The sequence below is a fragment of the Orbicella franksi genome, chromosome 7 (assembly GCF_964199315.1).
Source record: "Orbicella franksi chromosome 7, jaOrbFran1.1, whole genome shotgun sequence".
Classification (NCBI taxonomy): domain Eukaryota; kingdom Metazoa; phylum Cnidaria; class Anthozoa; order Scleractinia; family Merulinidae; genus Orbicella; species Orbicella franksi.
Genome location: NC_138151.1, coordinates 25,488,004 through 25,509,792, shown reverse-complemented (window position 1 = coordinate 25,509,792; position 21,789 = coordinate 25,488,004). Strand labels below are relative to the sequence as shown.

Below are 21,789 nucleotides of genomic sequence, written 5' to 3'. Positions count from 1 at the left end.
TGCTGCCGCCGTTACACCAAAGTTACATTTGATGGGAGTGATCGTCAGAAATAATTGAATGTTTACTGTAATGGAATTAAAGTTCCTAAACTAATTTTAAATAAGTCATGAAGCTATAATTGGCATGGTGCTTGGTTATTTGTTGAAGAGATAATAGGTTTTTTACTAGTTTATCACTGTTTTGCGTCCAAAAATAAGCAGCTGCGAGTCTAATTTTCAGCTGACCTCTCGGTATTCGGTATTTGGAAATGTAACGAAACACTGGTAGCTATATCGAATAAACAACAAGCAGTGATGAGGGCAATTTGAGGTGATTTCGTTTTCCTAAGCCCATGGATATTCGAAAAGGGCTGTTTCACTGCATGGATTGATTTTTGGGTCTGAGATTTAGAGGACTTATTACTAAAATTTTACGTTAAAAGAGGTTCTACATATTTCTCATGAGTGTACAAAGAGTAAATTAAAAAAAGATCCAAACAAAAAAACAAACAAACAGAAAACATTGATAACAATTAGAAGAATCTGCCCTCTGGTATACGCGTAGTCTCTGTTTATGTTTCCTCTGTCACTCTATTTAGTTAATTTACCAGTAGATTGAATTGTTTAATCTTACTGCAGCACAACCTCTGTTCTTACTGTATGCGGCTCAAAGTAACATCCAGAGAATCACGTTGGGAGCTAATTACACAGAAACCACTCTTCCACTTGGGCTGCAAAATGCTGTCGCCTTAGACTTTGATTATAGTAAAAACTGCATTTACTGGGCCGATGTCACTCTAGGAGCAGTCAAGCGATCGTTTCTTAATGGATCGGGTAGGTAAAAAATATGCTTCAGCGTTAAATCGGGGTGGCACTGTAATTGCTTTAACATAGATACTTGAAGTCAAAAGAAGAAAGAAATATTTGCCAAATCATTCCAGAGGACATGAAGATTACAAAAAGGTATTGTAGTATAAGGAATTACTTTTGCTTGCGAAGCTCTCAAACTTGTCTGATAATTTAAGAGCATGTCCACCAGAGGACCAGGCAGAGGTGATACATGACATCTCACCGATTTCAGTGAAACTTGGCCAGATTGAAGGGCATACCCAATAACTCAAAAAGCCAAAACGGTTTCAAAATTGCAATTTTCCGGGGGGAGTTACACCACCCCCCTACTTTTTTCACATAAATTTCTTTAAATACTACAGTAAATGAGGGTAAAAGTAGGGGGCTCTTAAACCTGAGCAATTCATCCAATTCAATTGTGGCTATACATGAGTGTAGATTAGTCCTACATGAGTTATGTACGGGAGTTTCATGTAATTTGATTGATTACCTGTCAATCAATGTAAGCTAATAACTACCCATGTAAAATGGCATAGCAAAGTATGGTGATTTTGAGGCCAAATATCTCCTGTGGCCAAGTCCCTCCCAAAGAGATATCTATACCACGGTTCAGTTCCACCTTTGGTCTGTACGAATTATCAAAAAAAATTTTGGGACCTGCCATTTTTTGTCCGCAGATCGACCTCAAACCCTGCACATCTTGCACAAGATTTTAGTTTAATGACTGACATCGTAAAAGTTCCTGCATAAACCGCACCCGTAGATTAGCCATAACCCCAAGATGGAAGCTCAAATATTGAAAAGCAACGTAAAGACAATAAAGTTTGAAGTTCCAGTGAAGTTCTAATTGGTATAAAAACAAAGACAACCAAGTGCGGTTTCAGAACACTGATACAGCGGCTGTTGCGAGCCTTCAAATGCATTTAAAAGTCTTTAGATAACAAATTTTCACTTGTTATACCTTCTCGTCTTCCTAATTCACTCTTCCTAAACTTGAGATTTTCTCTTGATAACATTATCGCTTCGCCGGAACACTCCATGACATTAAACTTCGTACACCATATCGAAACGATACGAATTAGTGCTTAGTAGCCAAGCTTTGAAATGTGGAGAGGAGTCTGGGCATCACAACACACAAAAGAAGACACCTATTTACTTTCGAGGGATACTACGTACCATCAAGATCTTTGATCGACTACAGCAGGACAAAAACTTCACACAGACGAGTAGTTGGATAATCCAATGGATAAATGTTGCTGTAAAAGTGATAGCAGTCGCAGCTAAACTAGAAGAACTAATAATGATAATTATTTACAATGCTAATAATTTTATCAAAAAGGATCAACAGTGCATTATAATTCTCAAATACTAAATATTTTAACGCTAATTGGGCATATACTCATCTCTTCTGCATTTAATGAGCTGTGTAACCAAAGGCATGTCTTCCTCATCTGCCTCTTCAAAACTCTCCTTTCAAAAATCGACTCGAAAATCTCTTGGAACCGTATCTACGTATAAAATACTCTTGTGTTGCCATAACAAACTAATAGATAACTGAGTACACATGTGTAATACCTCACTTGATGGTTCTTCCGGTGGTAACAAGAATCGCACGTGCGCTTGTGGATCAACAATGGTGCTGTCAGCCTTCTCCATGGGTAGGTCTGCTGAACTTTGTTCCTCTCTCTGCTCCTGGGGCGGTGAAGCATTTGCTACGAATTTCATGGTAGCTTGATGTTTCCCACGACAAATTCTAGAAATACCTGTGTTCATGGAATATGACATCATTTATTTGTAAGGCCAGATTTTCTCCGCTTTCTCGAACACCGACTGGTAATCGAGCTTATAATTCTTGAAAACAAATCAAGGTAGGAATTCGTACTTTAGCTGGATTCGAAGATAAAGAGACAAAGCAGTTTACCTGCTCCAACGGGGACAACAGCATTCCATTTATTCTTGATTTCCTTTGACATTCGCAGGTTAACACTCCTCTCCCTCTTACCCTTACGATTTCCATGGAGTGGATGCTGACATTTTATCGAGGCCTTGAACTTGACGCCTAACTGATCCCGGTGTTTTGGACAAATTGTGAAGTCACGGCCGCCTTCATCAAACAACCCCACGCGTGCAAGAATTAGTTCTTTCTCAGAAGAGACGCTTGTTTGGGATACGGAGATTTGTCGAAGATGAGCACTTATATCTCTAGCAAGAGCTCAGAGGAAGAAGCTCGTTTCCTTGGGATGAAATATCGCAGTGAGAGTCACAGTGCGAGGCAAAGGAACAGGAAAAATTAGACATTGTTTTCACAACGTAAAGGTCACGAAGAAAATGACTTTGTTGTGCCAAGGTCCCACTTACAATCGCAGACAAAGTTGTTTACTTTTCAGTGTAGACGTAATTATTTGGCGCACGAAACATCACAGTTCATGTTTCGCTGAAGTTTTTAAACAATAAGTTCAAGAACAATTTCACAAAAATATATTTAATAATAGTCGTTAAGAAATGCTGTTAAAAAGAAAAAGGAAAGGTACTTTGAAATAAACAAGGCGAAGAAGTGTTTTATTTAAGCTGAAAATGGACAGTAACTATGAATGTCCGTAATTTTCTGTCTCGGCTTATTGGAGTAATAGTTTTCTGAATTTTTTCAGGGAATGTCGGGTTAATTTCTTTTTTCCAAGTTCAGGGTCATCAAATTGTTTTTGAACTTACTATTCAAAAACCTCGGTGAAACATGAACTGGGATATTTCGTGACGCCACATAATTATCTTTGCGCCAAAAAGTAAACAAAGCAAGAAACCTCGGCGCATCAGTGAAAATGTTTACAGTAGGAATGGTAATTTATTTCCCCCTTTCAATCAATTTGTTTTGCCCGTCAGAAACGCAAATGTTTTGGGGAAATGCTACTATTTTTTTTCGTTTTATGCTGTGATGTTCTCAAGTCTCTCAGTGAACGTGCAAACGATATAACGCACGTGAAAATTATCGCTCGGCTCATACACGTTGTGTATCCGTAATAACACTGTGCGGTATTGAAAAATAATTTTTTCCTTGGGTAAGTCGGCCTTAATGTATATTTTTCTTTAATTATTATTTCCAGTGGATTTTAGAGGGGGTCGGTAAGGGGGGTAAGTAGGGGGTCAGTTGACCAGGAGTCAGTGTTTTGTCGTAGCCCCTCTATTACGGGTTGTGATGCCCAGACTCCTCTCCACATTTCAAAGCTTGGCTACTAAGCACTAATTCGTATCGTTTCGATATGGTGTACGAAGTTCAATCTCATGGAGTGTTCCGGCGAAGCGATAATGTTATCAAGAGAAAATCTCAAGTTTAGGAAGAGTGAATTAGGAAGACGAGAAGGTATAACAAGTGAAAATTTGTTGTCTAAAGACTTTTAAATGCATTTGAAGGCTCGCAACAGCCGCTGTATCAGTGTTCTGAAACCGCACTTGGTTGTCTTTGTTTTTATACCAATTAGAACTTCACTGGAACTTCAAACTTTATTGTCTTTACGTTGCTTTTCAATATTTGAGCTTCCATCTTGGGGTTATGGCTAATCTACGGGTGCGGTTTATGCAGGAACTTTTACGATGTCAGTCATTAAACTAAAATCTTGTGCAAGATGTGCAGGGTTTGAGGTCGATCTGCGGACAAAAAATGGCAGGTCCCAAAATTTTTTTTGATAATTCGTACAGACCAAAGGTGGAACTGAACCGTGGTATAGATATCTCTTTGGGAGGGACTTGGCCACAGGAGATATTTGGCCTCAAAATCACCATACTTTGCTATGCCATTTTACATGGGTAGTTATTAGCTTACATTGATTGACAGGTAATCAATCAAATTACATGAAACTCCCGTACATAACTCATGTAGGACTAATCTACACTCATGTATAGCCACAATTGAATTGGATGAATTGCTCAGGTTTAAGAGCCCCTTACTTTTACCCTCATTTACTGTAGTATTTAAAGAAATTTATGTGAAAAAAGTAGGGGGGTGGTGTAACTCCCCCCGGAAAATTGCAATTTTGAAACCGTTTTGGCTTTTTGAGTTATTGGGTATGCCCTTCAATCTGGCCAAGTTTCACTGAAATCGGTGAGATGTCATGTATCACCTCTGCCTGGTCCTCTGGTGGACATGCTCTTAATGCCTCAAATAGTGATTTTACGAAATTTCGTTACTTGTATTTTTTTTTCTCGGAAATTAAGGGATAGTTAACCGAAAATATATATCCTGTGATTGTAGTTATACCCTAGCCTAACTGAAATTAATCCATGACCGAAATTGGGTTTTCTACCTCCGAAATATCCTTCTTTTTTTCTGAATTTACAGACAGTTTGTCAAAAGACCCTAAAAGGTGTCAGCTTGCAGTGGGATGTCTAAGACTAAACGAACGATGTTATTTATTGTGTCCGTATTGTCTAGAAAGTGATATATTTTTTTTGTATTTAATTTGTGTCTCTAGGAATAACTGAGACACTTCATGGTGGCGTCCAGCAAGTGGAAGGACTGGCATTAGATTGGCTTGGTGATAATATATATTGGGTAGATGCTGGTGCCAAGAAGATTGAAGTCTCCAGGACAGATGGACGTTTCCGTAAAACACTTCTCACCAACAGTCTCGATAAACCCAGGGCTATCGCTCTACATCCATCTCGTGGGTAAGAATAGAAACTTCTTAGGTTTCTTGAAATGTTAAAACAGAGAATTCTTCCTGAGTTTTAAATGTGATTATCATAAAATGCTGGTCTAACAAGATCTCTTAATCTAGACGGTAGGTACTATGAGAGTGCAAAGCAGGCAGCTAGAAATGTTCACGCAGTCATCATCCTTATTGTTTGGGAGCGTGCAAATTTGGACCGTTGCAGAATTCGCGTTTTAAGCAGATAAAAAGAGAAATGTTTCCACACAGCTCTACAACAACTTTTAGAAGAAGAACTTAGTTGGCGATTTTTTTATTGTTATTATTACTGAGAGACTGGAGCAGTTACGAAGCAGGGAGATACACCTGCCTGCGGCTCGTATTCCCTCTACACCTTTTTCGTGCTCTAGTTACTTCTTCCGCGTGCTTTGTGGCAGACAAATGCACGATCAATTAAGCCTTTTTTTGCTCAATCATTATGATTGGGTATTTGACTAAAACGTAATTCTTTCGCTGCAGCTAATATGTAACGGAAGTAACTACTGTGTTTTTCTCTACTAGGTACATGTTTTGGACTGACTGGGGAAGTGAAGCTCGGATAGAAAGAGCTTACATGTCAGGTGCAGAGCGTGTGACAATTGTGTCATTTCATTTACAATGGCCTAATGGAGTTGCCATCGATTTCTCAGCGCAAAAACTATACTGGACTGATGCTGGGTTGGACAAGATAGAGAGGTGCAACTTGGATGGAACTTATCGACAGGTATAAATGTAGTGCTATGGACAGGTTTCCGTGTCTCCGACAACATATAGACGATCAAAGAGTAACGCAGTCTACTCAAATAACCTTTTTTATACCCTTTAAGAGACAATAGAGCTTATCTAGGGATAGATTGGCTATCCATTCAGTAACCACCGTCACCCCCCGCCCCTCCCCCACCACCAAGTTTTTTTTTTTTTCCTTTTTCGAAATGCATTTCGCACTGCTAAGTGTAAACTTTCAGCAGAAGGTCAGTCCTTCCCCAGCGATATTTCAATTTTCGGGCTGTTTTTCTCCTTGATTGGCGGTGTTACGCTCTTAACAATAGTCGACACGCGCATTTGCCCAAACCGTGAAGTTCAAGTTCACTTTAGCAACTGTTGGTTAGTTTGAAAAACGTTGTTGAAGATTTTTGCAGCTTTGACCTTGCGGTGAAAAATGGCGTCCTACTACAAGTACGTCATTTCTAACAGATTGTTATGTTCTCGTGTAAAGCAAACTCGAGGAAGTCAGCGTACATGTATAATGTTCTCATGTTATGACAACAGAAATCCATGAAGATTCCAGGTATGGGTCTGCGTGTACTTCTGAGGGTTAAGCTTTAGAAGGAACATTCAACCTAGCACCTTTCATTTTGAACGCACTGCATTCTAGGAAACCAATATATGTGTTCACTTTATGAGGTCTTGCGTGAATGAAATCTGTATTTAGGGATGAATAAAGCTTGATGCATGGTTAGATTGGCCGTATAGGTAGGTTGAGAAGATAATGATAATGCAATTAGATTATTGCGCAAGGCTGCTCAGCGGCAAAATCTAACCAGAAACATGAAGGTTAGTGAACGCTCGTTTTGTGTTTTAGACAATAAGCAGCACAGGGCTACCTCACCCGTACTCAATATCTGTGTACAAAGATTCTATCTACTGGGACGACTGGTCAACACAGTCAATTCAAAAGGCAGACAAACGATATGGTGGCCTTCGGCAGACTATTAAGTCACATGTGCACAAGCCAATGGATTTAAAAGTATTTCACCAGGATGCACAGAGAGGTGAGTGCTTTTCCTCCTTTTCTTTTCTTTAGTTTTTCAAGATAACGTTTTGGTATGTAGATTTAGTGTAACAACCAGTAAATGAAGCCGATCTCCGCGTGCCATTTTGCAAACATTTTACTGAACGAGTATCTGCAAGGCTTCATGGGGTGTGTAGACATTCTGGAAATTTTCTAACAAGCTTTCCAGCTTTACATTGTCCTTAGTGAACGCGCACAGTTGTACTAGGCCATATTCGATCACTTCAATCCACCTCCTACTACTTTTCCTGTTTCGCTGTTAATTGCACTGTTCAAGATGGTCTTAGCTTTTAGGTCTGTTGACTTTGATGAAACCCTCGCACGCAACCGTTCGAATTTGTTTCTGCTTTAAAGCTAATGTGCACTTTAACGCGAGAAGGCGTTCTGGCTCATGATAGGTATTGAATTATCACCAGGAAGTAACTTTTGTTCGCGACTGAAAGTGTGCAGCCACCTCTGCTTCTCTGTGCCGGGTAGTTATTCCTGTGCTTGTCCTGATAACATGCGAAATGTGACGTCTGTTTCTGGAAATGTGACCTGCGAGTGCCAGCCTGGAGAACACATGGACGCTAACGGAGAGTGCAAAACTCGGAGTGAGTATTCTTCCGTGATATCGATAGTGACAACAGGAAACTTGAATTTGTAGCTGGCTATCGAAGAAACCAAGAACGTTTTATTTTCAGTCGTGATACTATTCAATGATGTCAAGCTCAGCATTGCATAACAACTTCAAGAAGACTTTTCCTTTTACGGAACGGAAAAAAAAATCCTTTTCAAATACCAGAAACCAATAGTCTTAGTGAATTACATCTAGTTTTACTTTTGCAACAGTGTAGATATAAGGTTTTTGTTTTGTTTTGTTTTGCATTTCATAAGCGACTTAGTTAAAAGCAATTAGCTGCGCATCTAATTAATAGATATAAAATGGATGAGGTTGAGAAAAACAGTGTGAATATGTAAGCGGCGAAAAGCTTTGATCTCTCCAGCTAAAGCTGGATGAACCATGAGTAATGTTGGTTTGTTAGTTAGAACAAAACCTGATCATACGCAATATTAAACTTCATATTCTTTTTAGATAGAACATGTGGTCCAAGTGAGGTAACGTGTGCCAACAGGCGATGCATCCCAGCTCACTGGAAGTGTGATCATGACAACGACTGCGGAGACAATTCCGATGAACAAGGATGCTGTAAGTTGCACGAGTGCAGCAGTAGCACACGTACTCGTGCATATTCCTTCCGTTTAAAATAGCTCAGTTGTTAATTCATTTAGTTAGACCAGTGATGCAGAACAGGGGTGTACTAACTTCTATTGCTCGAGGTTTCGAACAAAAAGGAGAAGAAGAAAGAATTATTGTTTAGCTGTATTCACCCAGGGTATTTTCATCACCTACAGTATCGATTTTCATGATGCGTGATTGGTCAGATTAGCCCTGATGTTATTGGCTGAAAGACTCGTGTAAAGTTTGTCATCAGTCATTGGTCAGTTTCAATCCGTCTATTGTTAGTCAAATTGGTCGGTTTTTGGTCCGTCTATTGTTAGTTAAATTAAGTCTGTCTGTTAATCAGAAGTCCGTTTGTCGGTTTCGTTTCCGTCGTGGATAAGTCGTTTGTAAGGCGCCGGTAGTTGCTGACATCTGTTAAGAAGCCGTTTGTTCTAGGTTAGTGTACCAGCTTTCCAGAGTCAATCGTTGAAAATAGCCGATACCATCATGGCTAAACCGACCAATCACGTTCAACGGGCCAGACTTATAACATCATCAACTGACAAACACTATTCACTTGACTCTGAAGATGACTTCCGCTCAGGTTGTCGAAACGTCAGTCACCAACAACAGTTCTTTTGAGAACTACCCTCACACGGACAATCACACTATACGAACTACTTATACTTCTGGGTTCAAACCATTTACAATACTACGGAAACTTCACTGAATTTGTAACTAATAAGTCTAATGAGGGACTGGTCAAAAAGTATTGGGTGGTGGTGGTGGTGGTGGGGGGGGGGGGGGGGGGGTTAGCCGGAGCAGACAGGGGATGGTTCATTAGTTTTTGAGTCCTTGTTAAGAAAGAGGTGGGCCGGTCAATTTCGGGTTACCCATGGAGAGGGGTCACATTTGACACAATCGATAACAGAGGTAACTCTTTCCAGTTCCAAAAGCTTAGGACGAAAATTTTGCGAGCCGTGGCTGAAAAAGTACACGTGGTTGGTGTACAATAGGGATAGCAATTTCATGTATTGTAAACTCTGTACGAAAGCTAACAAGTCTAACGGAAGTCCAAGGGCAGAAATCTTCAAAGTACTGCGCGTTTTCGTCTTGCTGGTCTTCAAAAACACCAAATGGCCAACTTGTGTCTACATGCCATTTGTCCTTATGGATACGGGACACATTTTCATGGATCTGGGACTCACACTCTTGGCCTAGGACTCGTAGTTTGCTGGCTGTGTGAGTCCAGAACTCACCACAGCCTTTTTCTCGGTGGATCACTGTTCCACAGGTAGCGAGGCTAAACGCCAAGTGTGAAAGGTTTACGGTCAGGCTTTTTTAGAGTTTAAGGACACGACCTAAAGTTGCAAAAGTAAAGGAAAAGAGTATTACTTTTGGATAGTTTTGTATCATTGTTAAGAAAAAAATCTAAAACGTAAATAATACCACAATTCCATACAGAAAATGTGATTTTGTTGAATTACGCAACCAAAAATGTCATTTTTTATATAGGGTGGGTCATGTTATTTTCAACTTTCATTTAGTGGTGGGCCACTCGGTTTTGTGCCAAATGGGAAGGGTGGGTCATACGTTTTCTAACCGCCACATTTTCAAATGCCCGAGCCCACCCCCAACACCCCCCGCCCCCCCCCCCCTCCTCTGTACTTTTTGACCAGTCCCTAATACTTGCAGAAAAAGAAGTTGCAATCAATTTTGTAATGCGATTTTTCCTCTTAATGTCAGCTTATCCTACGTGTCAGCCAGACCAATTTACTTGCGCTAACAGGCGTTGTATTCCACGACGGTGGGTTTGCGATTTTGATGATGACTGCCATGACAACTCTGATGAGCAAAGATGCTCTCCAGGTACGAATACTTCATTCGATCAGGTCGTTATAACCAACCAACGGTTAACGTTGCTGTGGCACTTAAAACACTTATAGACCCTATTCATAAATGGCTGCTGATTCAAGATTCTTTTGAATGGGTTTAAATGAGGCCAACTGACCTCGTTTGAGAGTAAAAATTATTTTGAATTATCAACTCAAAAACGGGTTAGTTGGGCTAATTTTGATACTTACAAAATAGAACATATGATGATTTTCAACATCGCTTAAAATGTACCTGTGTCAATTAGTTCTATTTGTTGGTTTAATTTGACGAAACTGAAGATGAAACTGATGTGCTTATTAAAAACAGGTTTAGTCCCAGCTATAGCATTCCACCCAGGCAATTGTTCATCCTCGCAGTTTTCTTGTCGCAATGATCGCTGCATTCCAAGTAGGTGGTTTTGTGATGGCGACCAGGACTGCGGTGATGGATCTGATGAGCCACAAACTTGCAATTGTATGTACAAAGCAAAACTTTTAATTTTTTTTATTTTTGAAATATCTGTTAAGCGCAAACTTATGCTAATGATAGTGAAACTTCGGTCCGTAAACTAATTTTAGCATGAAATTGTAAGGAACGGCACACAAAGGGTACTGAAGCATTAATAGAAATGCGGAAGTGTCGACCAATCAAAATGGGCAGCATGGGAACCCAATTATGAACATTTAAGCAACCTGCGTTCGTCTCTAAAGAAATCTTATCCAACGGTTTACGTTTTAAAATAATTAAAAACATAACTATAATGAAAATGTAAACAAGTAAAATGTAAGCCGAAAGGAAACTACAAAACGTTTTCAAAATGATGCGCGGGAATAAAATAGGCTTTCCAGTTTTTATTCTTTGGTTTCTTGACCCAATTGTGACATCATTCCCAGACTAAATTAACTTTTTTCATTCTCGTGGCTTTGGCTAGCTTGAGTACAAGATGACTAGTTAGCTTAGCGTTGATGTCCAATCCATGCCTACAAAAGAATATTAATTAAACTGCCCAACAATAAGGTGTCTAATAACAAAATTTCCTTTGCTTTGCGTACGCGCTTCGTTTAGTTCCTCTATAACTGCGACTGAATACTCCTTGATATATACCTGTAACTATCAGAAATAGCTTATACAACTCCGGTCCATAATCTTGCAATTGCAGAACACAATGAGTCAATGACACTTCTTCTTACTTTGTGTAGATACGACTCCAACTATGGCTGCTTCAAGCCCACCCAGTAACCGCCCTACAAGCTGTAGATCTTATGAACATAAATGCAACAATAGCTTTTGTATTTATCGATGGGATGTATGTGATGGTGTTAATGACTGTGGGGACAACTCAGACGAATGGTATTGTGGTATGTATTGACTGTCGTGTATGCCATTTCAAACGACGACAGCGCAAATTCGGTAATACTACAAGAAGTATTTTGTGAATTGTACTAAACATAAAAGCAATACTTTCCGCCATTTTTGTCCATATTTCATTTCATCATGCATGTAAGTGGAACCTTTGTCACGGCTTTGACAAAAGATCTATATGCTCAATGTATTTTCAGTCAAACGTATCTTAAATGTCGTTGGGGAAAATAATGCTGTCAGTACTTATGGTGGTGAAAACTGAAACTTGTTTTGGGCATTGCTCAATATCTCTGCCGCTCTCGCGAGTTCGGGAGGAGAGCGCCGGGGCTCCTTACACGAATAGTGGCTGGTCATCGAGCCTAATCATGCTCCAGCTTTGTTGTGGCAACTGAACATAGAAACATAAGAACCACAAGTTCTATAAAATAAAGATTTCTATGTTCTTGGTTTTGTTTACCTACAACGCCAACCGCGACTCCAAACGCCACCACTGCATCCTCCAGGTTTTGTCACTACTGGGAATTCACTTGCGCTAATGGACGGTACATCAACGGTGCATCAACAGTGTATACGTTTTAAGTGTAAAAATGTACGCTTTACTATTGTAATCCACACTTTATTCTGCTTCTTTTTACTCACAAATTTATACTTCCTATACATGCCTCTATACTCTTCCACGCCATGCATCTCACTCAATTTTGGCTTAAATAATTGGTTGAGACAAAAATTGGTTAAGACAATTATTGTGGCATCTTCTTTGCATTAATAAATCTTACATTTCTTCATGAATTGAAGTGGTTGAAATGAAATGCAAGAATCTAAAACTTTTCACATGTTCACTCTTACCGCAGTAACAACAACAGGCAGGCCGGTTTCCACCAAGATTCCATCCTGCCCGGATGGGTGGCTCTACTGCTTGCACGATACTTCCATCTGCATAAAAACAGAACGGTTGTGTGATGGAGTCCTGAACTGCCCGGGACACTGGGACTAATTGCCACAAAATTGCCCAAGTAAGTTTGAGGTTACGTTTTTGGCCTGTTGAGGTAAATGTTAACCCTACCAGCTTGAAACTACTCAGGATTTGCTTATGGAATCTCTCAGAGGACTCAGTGGACTACAGCTTAGTGTAATAATTGAAGAAGCGTTCTCAAGTCGAATTACTCAACTTACTCAACTTACTCGAGTTCCCCAACGGGAGTCGAACCCATGACCTTCCACAGTACCAGTTGGACGCTCTAACCACTGAGCTATGTTTAGTGTGCTGGATTTCAGATTGAGCAGTATTAGTTCAACTGAGCCTTGACCGGGTCAAGGTGTTGTCATTGTGGGCAAGTCACGTTACTCTTAGAGTCTCCCTCCCTCAGATAATTATATAAATTAATGCGTAGCAGCAAGTTTAATTCTGGCTTGGAGGAGGGGGTATCCTTAAGATAGAGTAACGTCACATCCCTAGGAAGTAGTAGTAACCCTAGCTGCTTCATGCAACGTAAACCGACCGAGATTAAGGCTGTCCTCCAGATAACTGGCTCTCACCCGATCAGAAAAGCTGAACTCGGGATATCCTGGCGCTATGCCTCTTTAAAAAACACATTGTACGGTTAGGAAAAGTGTCGAGTTTTGAAAGGTGCTTTTTAGCGCTTTCTTTTTTTCTTCACAGACAGCACCTTGCAGGTAACGAATGTTCAGGCAACTCCACTTTCAAGTGGGACTGCTGTTAACATTTCTTGGCATCAAATCTCTTATCAGCCACCAGGTTCTGCCTTTCCTGGGTACAGAATCTCTTACCGGTAAGTAAACAATTCAACGGTGTTACTGTAGTCTTAAATAGGATGTTTTGGAATGGAGTGTTCGTGACAGTGTTAACATTTAACTTCAAAATGAGGGAATCAGGTACGAGTTTTGTCTGAGGCCATTTGACCGAGATCATCACCAAATAGGAGGTGGTTTCATGGTCTCTAAGAAAATACTGTACTCTTGAGGTCCAGTAAAGCTGCTAGTGTATCTACACGCGGAGTGCGATTGGGTTCAGCAGTTTTTCTAGACCTCAAAAGTGTTAGAAAACACAGGAGCACCATTATAATATAGCATGAAAAGGAAAAGTCTTTAGATCTGAGAGGGGGCGGTGATTGCGATGGAAAATGAACATTGGGACAGACATGAAAGTTCCTCTTAATTTACAGCCGTGTATCTTTAACCGTGCTCCGATAGCTAGTATACGGCTGATGAAGGTGGGCAGAGGCCATTGAAAAATTCAGTAAAGAAAAATCATGGATCGGACAACAAAGAAGTTTATTATAAGAGAATGTATTGTGTTGTTCTTTAGAACGACACATTTTTTGGCTTGTACAGCCGGCACATAAATTTCAATGAGTGAAGTGGCAGTTTTTCTTATTGTATTATTTATTTTGTAGGGCTGTTAAGCTACATTCTTTACAAACTGTGGATGTCTGGCACATGGAAGACGCAAAAAGCATCAACTATCACATTGTCTCCAATCTTCAAACATGCTCAGAGTACGAATTTAGGGTACAAGTCCTTTTAAATGGATCTAGACCAGGGCCGTTCTCAGCTGCTGTCAAAACAGAAACCATAACAGTCAGTAAGTTCTATATAGCGACGGAGTTTGGACGGTAGATAGCCTGTTCCGGGGTTTTGTTAGTTGTGGAGAGCGAAAAACGACGAGACAGAAAAAATAGGGCAGGGGTTAGGGGATTTAGAGGAAGGAGAGAAAGAACACCTGTGAGCATTTTCAAACAAATGCTCTTTCCAGTATTCCAGATTCTGAAAACGGGATATGGCGGCGGTACTCAGAGACACTTTATCGAGTCACGATTACATTTTGGATACTGTGTGATCGTTACTCGACTCAGGGAGTTCCCACTTGTCAAGTTACTTCCAGCTAACTGTATAAGCGCGAAGGGAAGTTCCACATTGAACCCAATAGAATTCAGCTGATTGAATAAAGATTGCCTGTCACAAGACATGAGTGAGGTTCAGTTGGGCTGAATTAATTTTGCCGTAACGTGCCAGGCGAACGTAATTCTAAACGTAATCTTACATCAAATATCGGTAAGGAAAATTGCGACAATCACTTCTCCCTTAGTAACTAACCTTCCTCAAGGAACTTGATGACAAAATCGTTTAACTGTAAACCTCCCCTGTTTCTTACGCTATGGTAATATTTTACGGATTATTTTAAAATAATGATCTCATTGTCGCATTGGTGTGACGTCCTCCCAGATAGAAAAGCGGTGATTCTGTTAACGTGGAATTCTTTTCTTAATTAATTCTCTCCGAAAATAACCTCACAAAAAGAAAAAAAAAACCTCCCGCACAAGAATATGGCCAGGGTTATCATCGAAATAGTACAATTAACCATACAGCAATCTAGATTAGCTCCGACGCTTAGAGGGAACATAGCATTATATAATCAGATCGATGATTAGGGATAAATAAATTAAATATGACCAAGAGACGTTGACAGATGGTAGTCTCTTGAATTGATGTAAAGTATTGTTCTCCGCCTCGGAAACACTGCCAGAATGTTAATATCGAAATAAGTGACCCCGCAGATTTAGAAAGCGACTGGCAGGCAGTTTTACCTACACAACCTTTACACCAGGTTACTACCGACAACCATACTGTACCTACACTCTCCGCGGTGTAGATCGCCTCATTTTCCGGTTGTAGGCATGTGCTGTGTGTTTCAATAGCAGCTGTTCTTAATGTATAGCCTTCTACCAAGACGCTCTCTGGGCTCGACAAGCAATCGTCTTCGTAAGAGGCTACAGTTACTGTACATCCTCTTTTTTTCCCAGCAACCACTGCTCCACAAAATCTGCATTGTGCATTGAAAGATGACGGCTCATTACAGATAACCTGGGAGTCTCCATTAGTTTACTGCCATGTGATCACTAATTACAAAGTAAGAACTTCTTTACACTTGTTCATTAGAGGGTCAATGGCTTTAGTTGAAGAAAATATGTTTGGTTAACGGGGCATTGTAGGCAGGAGAATTTGTATGAAATAAAAATCAGGGATTTTTTTTTTTTTTTTTGGACACAATAGAAAATATTGCTCTAACGTGAGAGGAACATAGCATTTGCACAGGATACAATTCCCACTCCTCCTCCATTGAAGAGTGTTTATTTTGAAGTCTAAACTTTGATGGTGCAGCCTTCAAAGTTTCGGGCGAGGTTCAGGACTTAAAGTTCTTTGTGAACACAGGGAGAATTGTGTATTAGTTCTTATAATTACTACGTCACGTCTTTTCCCCTACACTTCTTTCGTCATTTACCGCTTCCTGCGTGCTTTACAACAAAACAGAGTACAGTCGAGGCTTCTTTATTCGTTAAATATTAGTTTCAAACTGTGTACATGTACTAGTCTTGTTTCTTTTTGACAGATCTATTTCAAGCCCAACACCCAAAAGGAGTTTCGTATTATAGAAACTGGAAATGTTTTCAGTTTCTATCTTAAAGGACTTGCAGAAGGAGTAACTTATATTATTAAGGTTAGGTAAACAATGTAACAGATATGACAAACCACTTGATAATTGCCATAGGGAGGTCTATGAGTAAAGCCTCTGAATTCCAACTGGCTCATAGTTCTCGGCGTCGGCTTAACTCTGCCATGACTCAAACCCAGATCAATTGATCCGGGATCCAGCGAATGGGTTTGAAAACCAATTAGGCCAGGCGCAGACTATGAGGGTGTTTACCAATTAGGTGACATGGAGCAAAACTAGAGCTTACTGAAGATGAGTAGGCGTGCTGGCCTCATGGTTAGTGCGCTCGACTCCGGATCCAGCGGTCCGGGTTCGAGCCCTGACCGGGGACATTGTGTCGTGTTCTTGGCCAAGGCACTTTTCGCTCACAGTGCTTCTCTCCACCCAGGTGTATAATATTGAGTACCGGCAAATTTAACGCTGCGTGTAACCCTGCGATGGACTAGCATCCCATCCAGAGAGGAGTACAAATATTACTGGTTGCTTCATGCTGCATATAAACTGGAGATAAGCGCCGGCCTGACGGGCCACTCAATTAGCTCGTATGCAGATTTTAACTACCCCTTACCTTACGGAAGAGAAAATTCATCTACAATTCTTCTCATGGTATCATTTCTTTACCAGTGTGACAGATGTCTCAGGAATGTGTACCACGTAATGCTGAGTTTGCTTGTTCGTCCGAGTATAAAACTATATTTTACTGACTAACTGATGTATACCTGTTGATTCTCTCTAGCTACAAGCTTACAGCAATTTAGATGGTGGAAACTTTACTGCTCCACAGTCTGTGTGGATTCCAAATCAACGGTCATCGGGTATGGAGAAATTTGGCGTGCTATTTCATATTAAGTTTCATAGCTTATTTTGCACTATTATATTCCTACCAGGAGCCATAATCGGGGACGGAGACCGTAAGCGCGCGCCATTTCTAGTATTGGGGTTGTCCCCATGATATGGGACAATAATTCTATTTTTAGAACAAATTGCGCCATCGCCTGCGGCACACGCGCGTACATGCTGCGAGGATTTTTGCGGATGTCGCGCGGGGGAAATGGCGTCCGAAATTCCCGAAATTTTTCATGTTTTTGGCCCACAACTTAACGCGTTTACGTCTGTTGGAATTTTTCTTAAGTACTTTCGTCGTAATCTACTCCAGTTTGAGTGAAGTAAGACAGTGTCGAATTTAGGTATGTTCCGCTTTAAGCTTGTATATATCGCTGACCAAGTTGTGTTCCGACCGATGCTTCTTTTACATGAGCTGCACATTACTCCACTTTAAATTTCACATATGTTGAAGATTAACAGCTTTTCCATTACACAGCAAAAAACTAGCTGGATATATTTAGATATAGCACAGCTTCAGGGCTTCATAGTTTCCTAGCTCCTCTTGCCACACTCTTGCGAGGAATTTGCCAGTCTATCGCGACTTAAAAGTAAAACAAAATAATTGCTAGTTTGGTCAGTTTGAGTTTTGCCAGAACTGTAAGCAACGCTTGATGTTTAATCATGGCCCAATAACTTTACGTCCGTAAATACTGCTCAGTTTTATTCGTGTAAAAATCCAGTAAATTCTCTGTTGTCGATGAATGAGAGCGCCCGCCGATGCGTGTTGTGTACAGTCAGCAAACATGACAAATTGTAAGCATACATCGAACTCAAACAATAACTCTATAGTTTTTAAATATGTTTAAGATTGATAAATGTTTGAGAACATATTAAAAGCTACGCTGAAAATATGTGAATAAAGCGGAAATAATCAGTAAAGTTCCGATGACGCTTTCTTTAATCAATTTCGAATAACGACTTCGATTTTGTTGATCGAGTTATCAAAACTCCTTGTCTGTTTTCATTTTCGCAGTGTAAAACTTCACTATGCTTATCTTGAAGAAACACACATGACGTTAGTAGCCTTTTTTGCGTTCCTGAAATTTGTTGCAGCATCTCAGCACAAAAGATAACAAAAGAAATCTTTGTCAAGATTTGTTGACAATTGAAAACACCGACTCGGACTTGAAAGTGCACGAGCTGCACTATGCAAATGAGCTGATTGTACGCGTCAGACTTTCCTTTCAAAAACTTTCGCAAACTCACCAAACAAGCAGAAACAATAAGAAACCATCAAAACAGATTTTGGTTATGATTAAACATTGTCTGAGAAACTCACAAATTAACTCGATACCAGAGTAGCGAGTTTTCTTGCTATATTCTTAAGTCAGAACAAACGCAAAAACATACGCGGCATACAACTGGCGCGAGCAGATCTTATTATTCATTCCCAGCGCGAGATTGAAGTCTTGTTTTCAACCCTGAAAAGCCCACCTTTTCCGTTAGCTCACAGCATAAAACTACGTATAAGCGCCCTGGTTCGTATTCCTTGCCTTATTCCCTGCCATCGCTATGAAAAATACGCAAGATAATCTCTCAAGGTCTCTTAACTCTCACCATTTGATCAGGCAACGTCACAACATCCAAGCGAGAGCCCCGGACATGTGCGTGGATCCGCGCGGATATATGACGTCAGGATGGCGCAATTTGTTCTAAAAATAGAAAAATTGTCCCATATCATAGGTGCGGGCGGATTCCAAGACTTACGGTCTCCGTCCCCGATTATGGCTCCTGATTCCTACTATATTTCTATTGGTCAGACATGTTTCTAGCAGTAAGTTTGAAGGTTTTGTTTGTGGAAATGAAGCGTCTTTCAATTAGAGTTTTGCTTTTTCTTACTAGGGATGGCCTTCGTGCGACTGTTAATACGAGTTTAAACTTGAAACGTCCAGCGACACTAGTAAACTTGAAGCAATTGTCACAGTGCTTAACCTGTACAGATCAAAGTATGCTTATTCACATGGTGCTTGAGAGATCTTTTTTTTCCTCTCCTCGTGGAATCTAAATTTATATTTTCAAACGCAGCTGAATTTTGGCTTTCAACAAACACTTCATACAAGTTCTGTGATTTATAATGGTGACAGGATTGAGATGAATCCAATGTGCTCTTAATCGTACTAGGGATTGGCAAAATCTGCCAGAACTGACAGAATTTATTGACCTGGAGCCTTCGCTATAATCGAAATTGAGGGAAAATAACCATTAGTTAGATGTCGACGTTTTGGGTAATAAAAACATAATTGTTAAGTTACTTTTGAAATGCACGAGAAAAACAGTTTAACCGAACTATTATAGCGCACACAGTTTACTTCTTTTTCTTCTTCTGTCCAATTGCAGCCAAGCCATCACCAACCATGACCTTGCTAACCAAGTCATCAGCTACCAGGCCTCCCTCAACCAAGCCGTCAGCTACCAGGCCTTCGTCTACCAAGTCGTCAGCTACCAGGCCTTCGTCAACCAAGTCGTCATTTACCAAGCTGTCACCAACCAAGAAGTTTTCATCATTGCCACTGATAAACAACAAGGAGAATCATCACTTTCCATACTGGACAATCCCAACTGCCATCTTTGGCGTTATCGTTGTCTTAATTTTCGTTTTCTTGATTCGTAAAAACTACCGTTTGAGAACGTTTGGACGGAGTGTAAAAACCTACCTTCAAGAGTCTACAAAGGAAACAAATGAAGGTATCCGCCAATGGAAAAATTTAATTGCTACGGGACAGTTGCGTTAAAAAAAAAAAGATTAGGGATTTCGCATGAGAGATTACATTTAAAGTGAACTCTTACATATTACAAAACTATTCGGCGAGGTGTTTGTGACACCCAGAATCATCGAGGTTAAGCTTAAGTGATTCAGTAGCGACAGATAAAAATTTAGTTTGCAAACTTTACGAAGATTTCGCTCCCTGGTTCACAACTTCTATTCTTTTGCGATTGTGATTTGTCCCTGGCATATTTATTACATACAATTTTTGGCTATTTCAAAAGAATTTTATTATTATTACACATCTAATGACCATGCTAGATACTACAGACAGCCCCTACCCGTACTGTAATAATTAACAACTATTTTACCCAACTGCTAAAAGTCTCATTCTCTGACCATTCTATATTTTTTAAGAGGGAAGGAGTGGAAAGAAAGGAGTCGTTTCACTTCAAATCTGACTCTTATTTTTCTTCCATTTCTGCAGGAGACGCGATGCCCTTGTTGCTGCAGGAAAGCCTAACTGATGATGAAATCCTTGTAACAGCTTAAAGGGCATTTAACTCAATGAATTAAGGAACACCTCCAATATCCAGTCACATCATTTGATAAACGCTGATGCTCATTCTAAACCTTGTGGCTTTTTAAAAGTAATGTTTGACTTAGAGTCAGGACAGTCTGTTTTTATGTTTTAGTAGAGAGCTGTTGGAAATAATATTCCAATCAATAAATATGTAAGCGTTAACTGCTGTCCTACAGTAGCATATTGGATAAGCTAGTGTTCTATCGAATTAGGCCTTAAACTACTGTATTTAGTACCAAGCTGTCGCTGATCTACAGCACCACATAAGAGATAGGAAATCTTCCGCTGAACAACCGATATATAGTAAGTCGGGTAAAAGAAGACAAACAAATGTGACAAGTGAGCACATGAAAGATCATGTATTAAGGAGTATAAGGAAAATGTAGGGTACTCATGGGAACAAGGTGATACAAAAGGGAAAATAAAGTAAAAAAAAACAAAACAAAACAAAATGATAGTAATAAATTAATTAGTTAAAATAACAGTTTTGCGAGCTAACATCAGGAGCACCACACGCTTTATCAACTATCGTGTAAGAGAGCACATAAACAAAGAAAACTCCTCCGTGAAGAAACATATCTCAAAGTGCCAAAACAAAGTCTGCAAAGGCATCGAAATCAAGACCATTGTACTGGAAAAAGACCCCGCAAACCTACGCCTGCTCGAGGCATTTTACATACGAAAGTGCAAACCTACCCTCAGTTCCCGAGAGAAATGCAGCAAATTCGCGGACCTTTTGTTCTAATGACTATTTTAGCATATCGAGAGACACTCTTTGTACAATAACACTCGTCCATTAGATCATTTTATCGTTTCTTTTTTAATTCATAATTGTACATTATTATTAATCTTATACATTGTTGTTGTCCGAATTCTTTCGCTTTTCACACGTTTTTACTTTGCATTTGTATTTAAGCCTTACGCGGAATACTTTTCTTATTCCTGATGATGCCGATTTTTCACTGCTTATGTTGTGTAGTTCGAGATTATTCAAATTCAAGAAAACCTAACAGGAAAAATTCAAAACCAGATCAAATTTTCTCGCTAATTCCCGGCTTAGCTTAACCGGTCTTTGAAATACCCAGCCCCGATCGTTTCACGTACATGTCAGCTGTTATACTTGTACCTAAGCCTAGCGCATAAGGTAGAGGGTGCAAAATATCGAGGGAAGACTTCAGCAGTTTTAAGCGAAGTTCCCTTGCGTCTCAAAAAATTCCCGCGAAGAACTCGCCTTGAAAGTTCCCGCGTAAAAACCTTAACGTTTAGGCGTAAAACGCGAGAGCTTTCGCGTAGAACTCAACCCGAGAACTCAGTCTCGGGTGGAAAATGCGGCGCCCAGCAAGCGTGTTGTGCAATACAGAAACCAT

At 40.0% G+C, this 21,789-nt stretch overlaps 3 protein-coding genes across 4 annotated transcripts in view; 2 read left to right on the top strand and 1 right to left on the bottom strand.

Annotated features, from left to right (window-relative positions):
* The window catches only part of LOC145492258 (sortilin-related receptor-like), a 28,365-nt gene extending 14,874 nt beyond the window's left edge, over positions 1-13,491 (top strand). Inside the window, exons 17-27 of the mRNA XM_081471634.1 lie at positions 619-813; positions 5,292-5,487; positions 6,030-6,231; positions 7,090-7,279; positions 7,716-7,892; positions 8,375-8,488; positions 10,250-10,372; positions 10,706-10,852; positions 11,578-11,736; positions 12,592-12,753; positions 13,401-13,491. Of these exons, the coding sequence (XP_081327760.1) occupies positions 619-813; positions 5,292-5,487; positions 6,030-6,231; positions 7,090-7,279; positions 7,716-7,892; positions 8,375-8,488; positions 10,250-10,372; positions 10,706-10,852; positions 11,578-11,736; positions 12,592-12,734 (1,646 nt within the window). The 3' untranslated portion in view covers positions 12,735-12,753; positions 13,401-13,491. The remainder of the gene's footprint in view (positions 1-618; positions 814-5,291; positions 5,488-6,029; positions 6,232-7,089; positions 7,280-7,715; positions 7,893-8,374; positions 8,489-10,249; positions 10,373-10,705; positions 10,853-11,577; positions 11,737-12,591; positions 12,754-13,400) is intronic.
* Positions 2,031-2,816, bottom strand: LOC145492517 (uncharacterized). 2 transcript variants are annotated; one of them, XM_081471985.1, is made up of 2 exons: positions 2,404-2,816; positions 2,031-2,084 (listed from the first exon to the last, which is right to left on the bottom strand). In XM_081471985.1, exons 1-2 carry the CDS (start codon positions 2,614-2,616, stop codon positions 2,043-2,045), a joined length of 255 nt encoding a protein of 84 aa, XP_081328111.1. In that variant the 5' UTR covers positions 2,617-2,816; the 3' UTR covers positions 2,031-2,042. The 2 variants fall into 2 exon arrangements, with proteins under 2 accessions (XP_081328111.1, XP_081328110.1); XM_081471984.1 differs by having other exon boundaries at positions 2,037-2,336.
* Positions 12,831-21,784, top strand: LOC145493691 (receptor-type tyrosine-protein phosphatase delta-like). The gene is made up of 8 exons (XM_081473157.1): positions 12,831-12,894; positions 13,401-13,530; positions 14,155-14,342; positions 15,562-15,668; positions 16,149-16,256; positions 16,987-17,065; positions 19,473-19,820; positions 20,327-21,784. The coding sequence occupies exons 1-8, from the start codon at positions 12,831-12,833 to the stop codon at positions 20,389-20,391; spliced, it is 1,089 nt and encodes a 362-aa protein (XP_081329283.1). The 3' UTR covers positions 20,392-21,784.
* Positions 21,785-21,789: the final 5 nt, after the last annotated feature.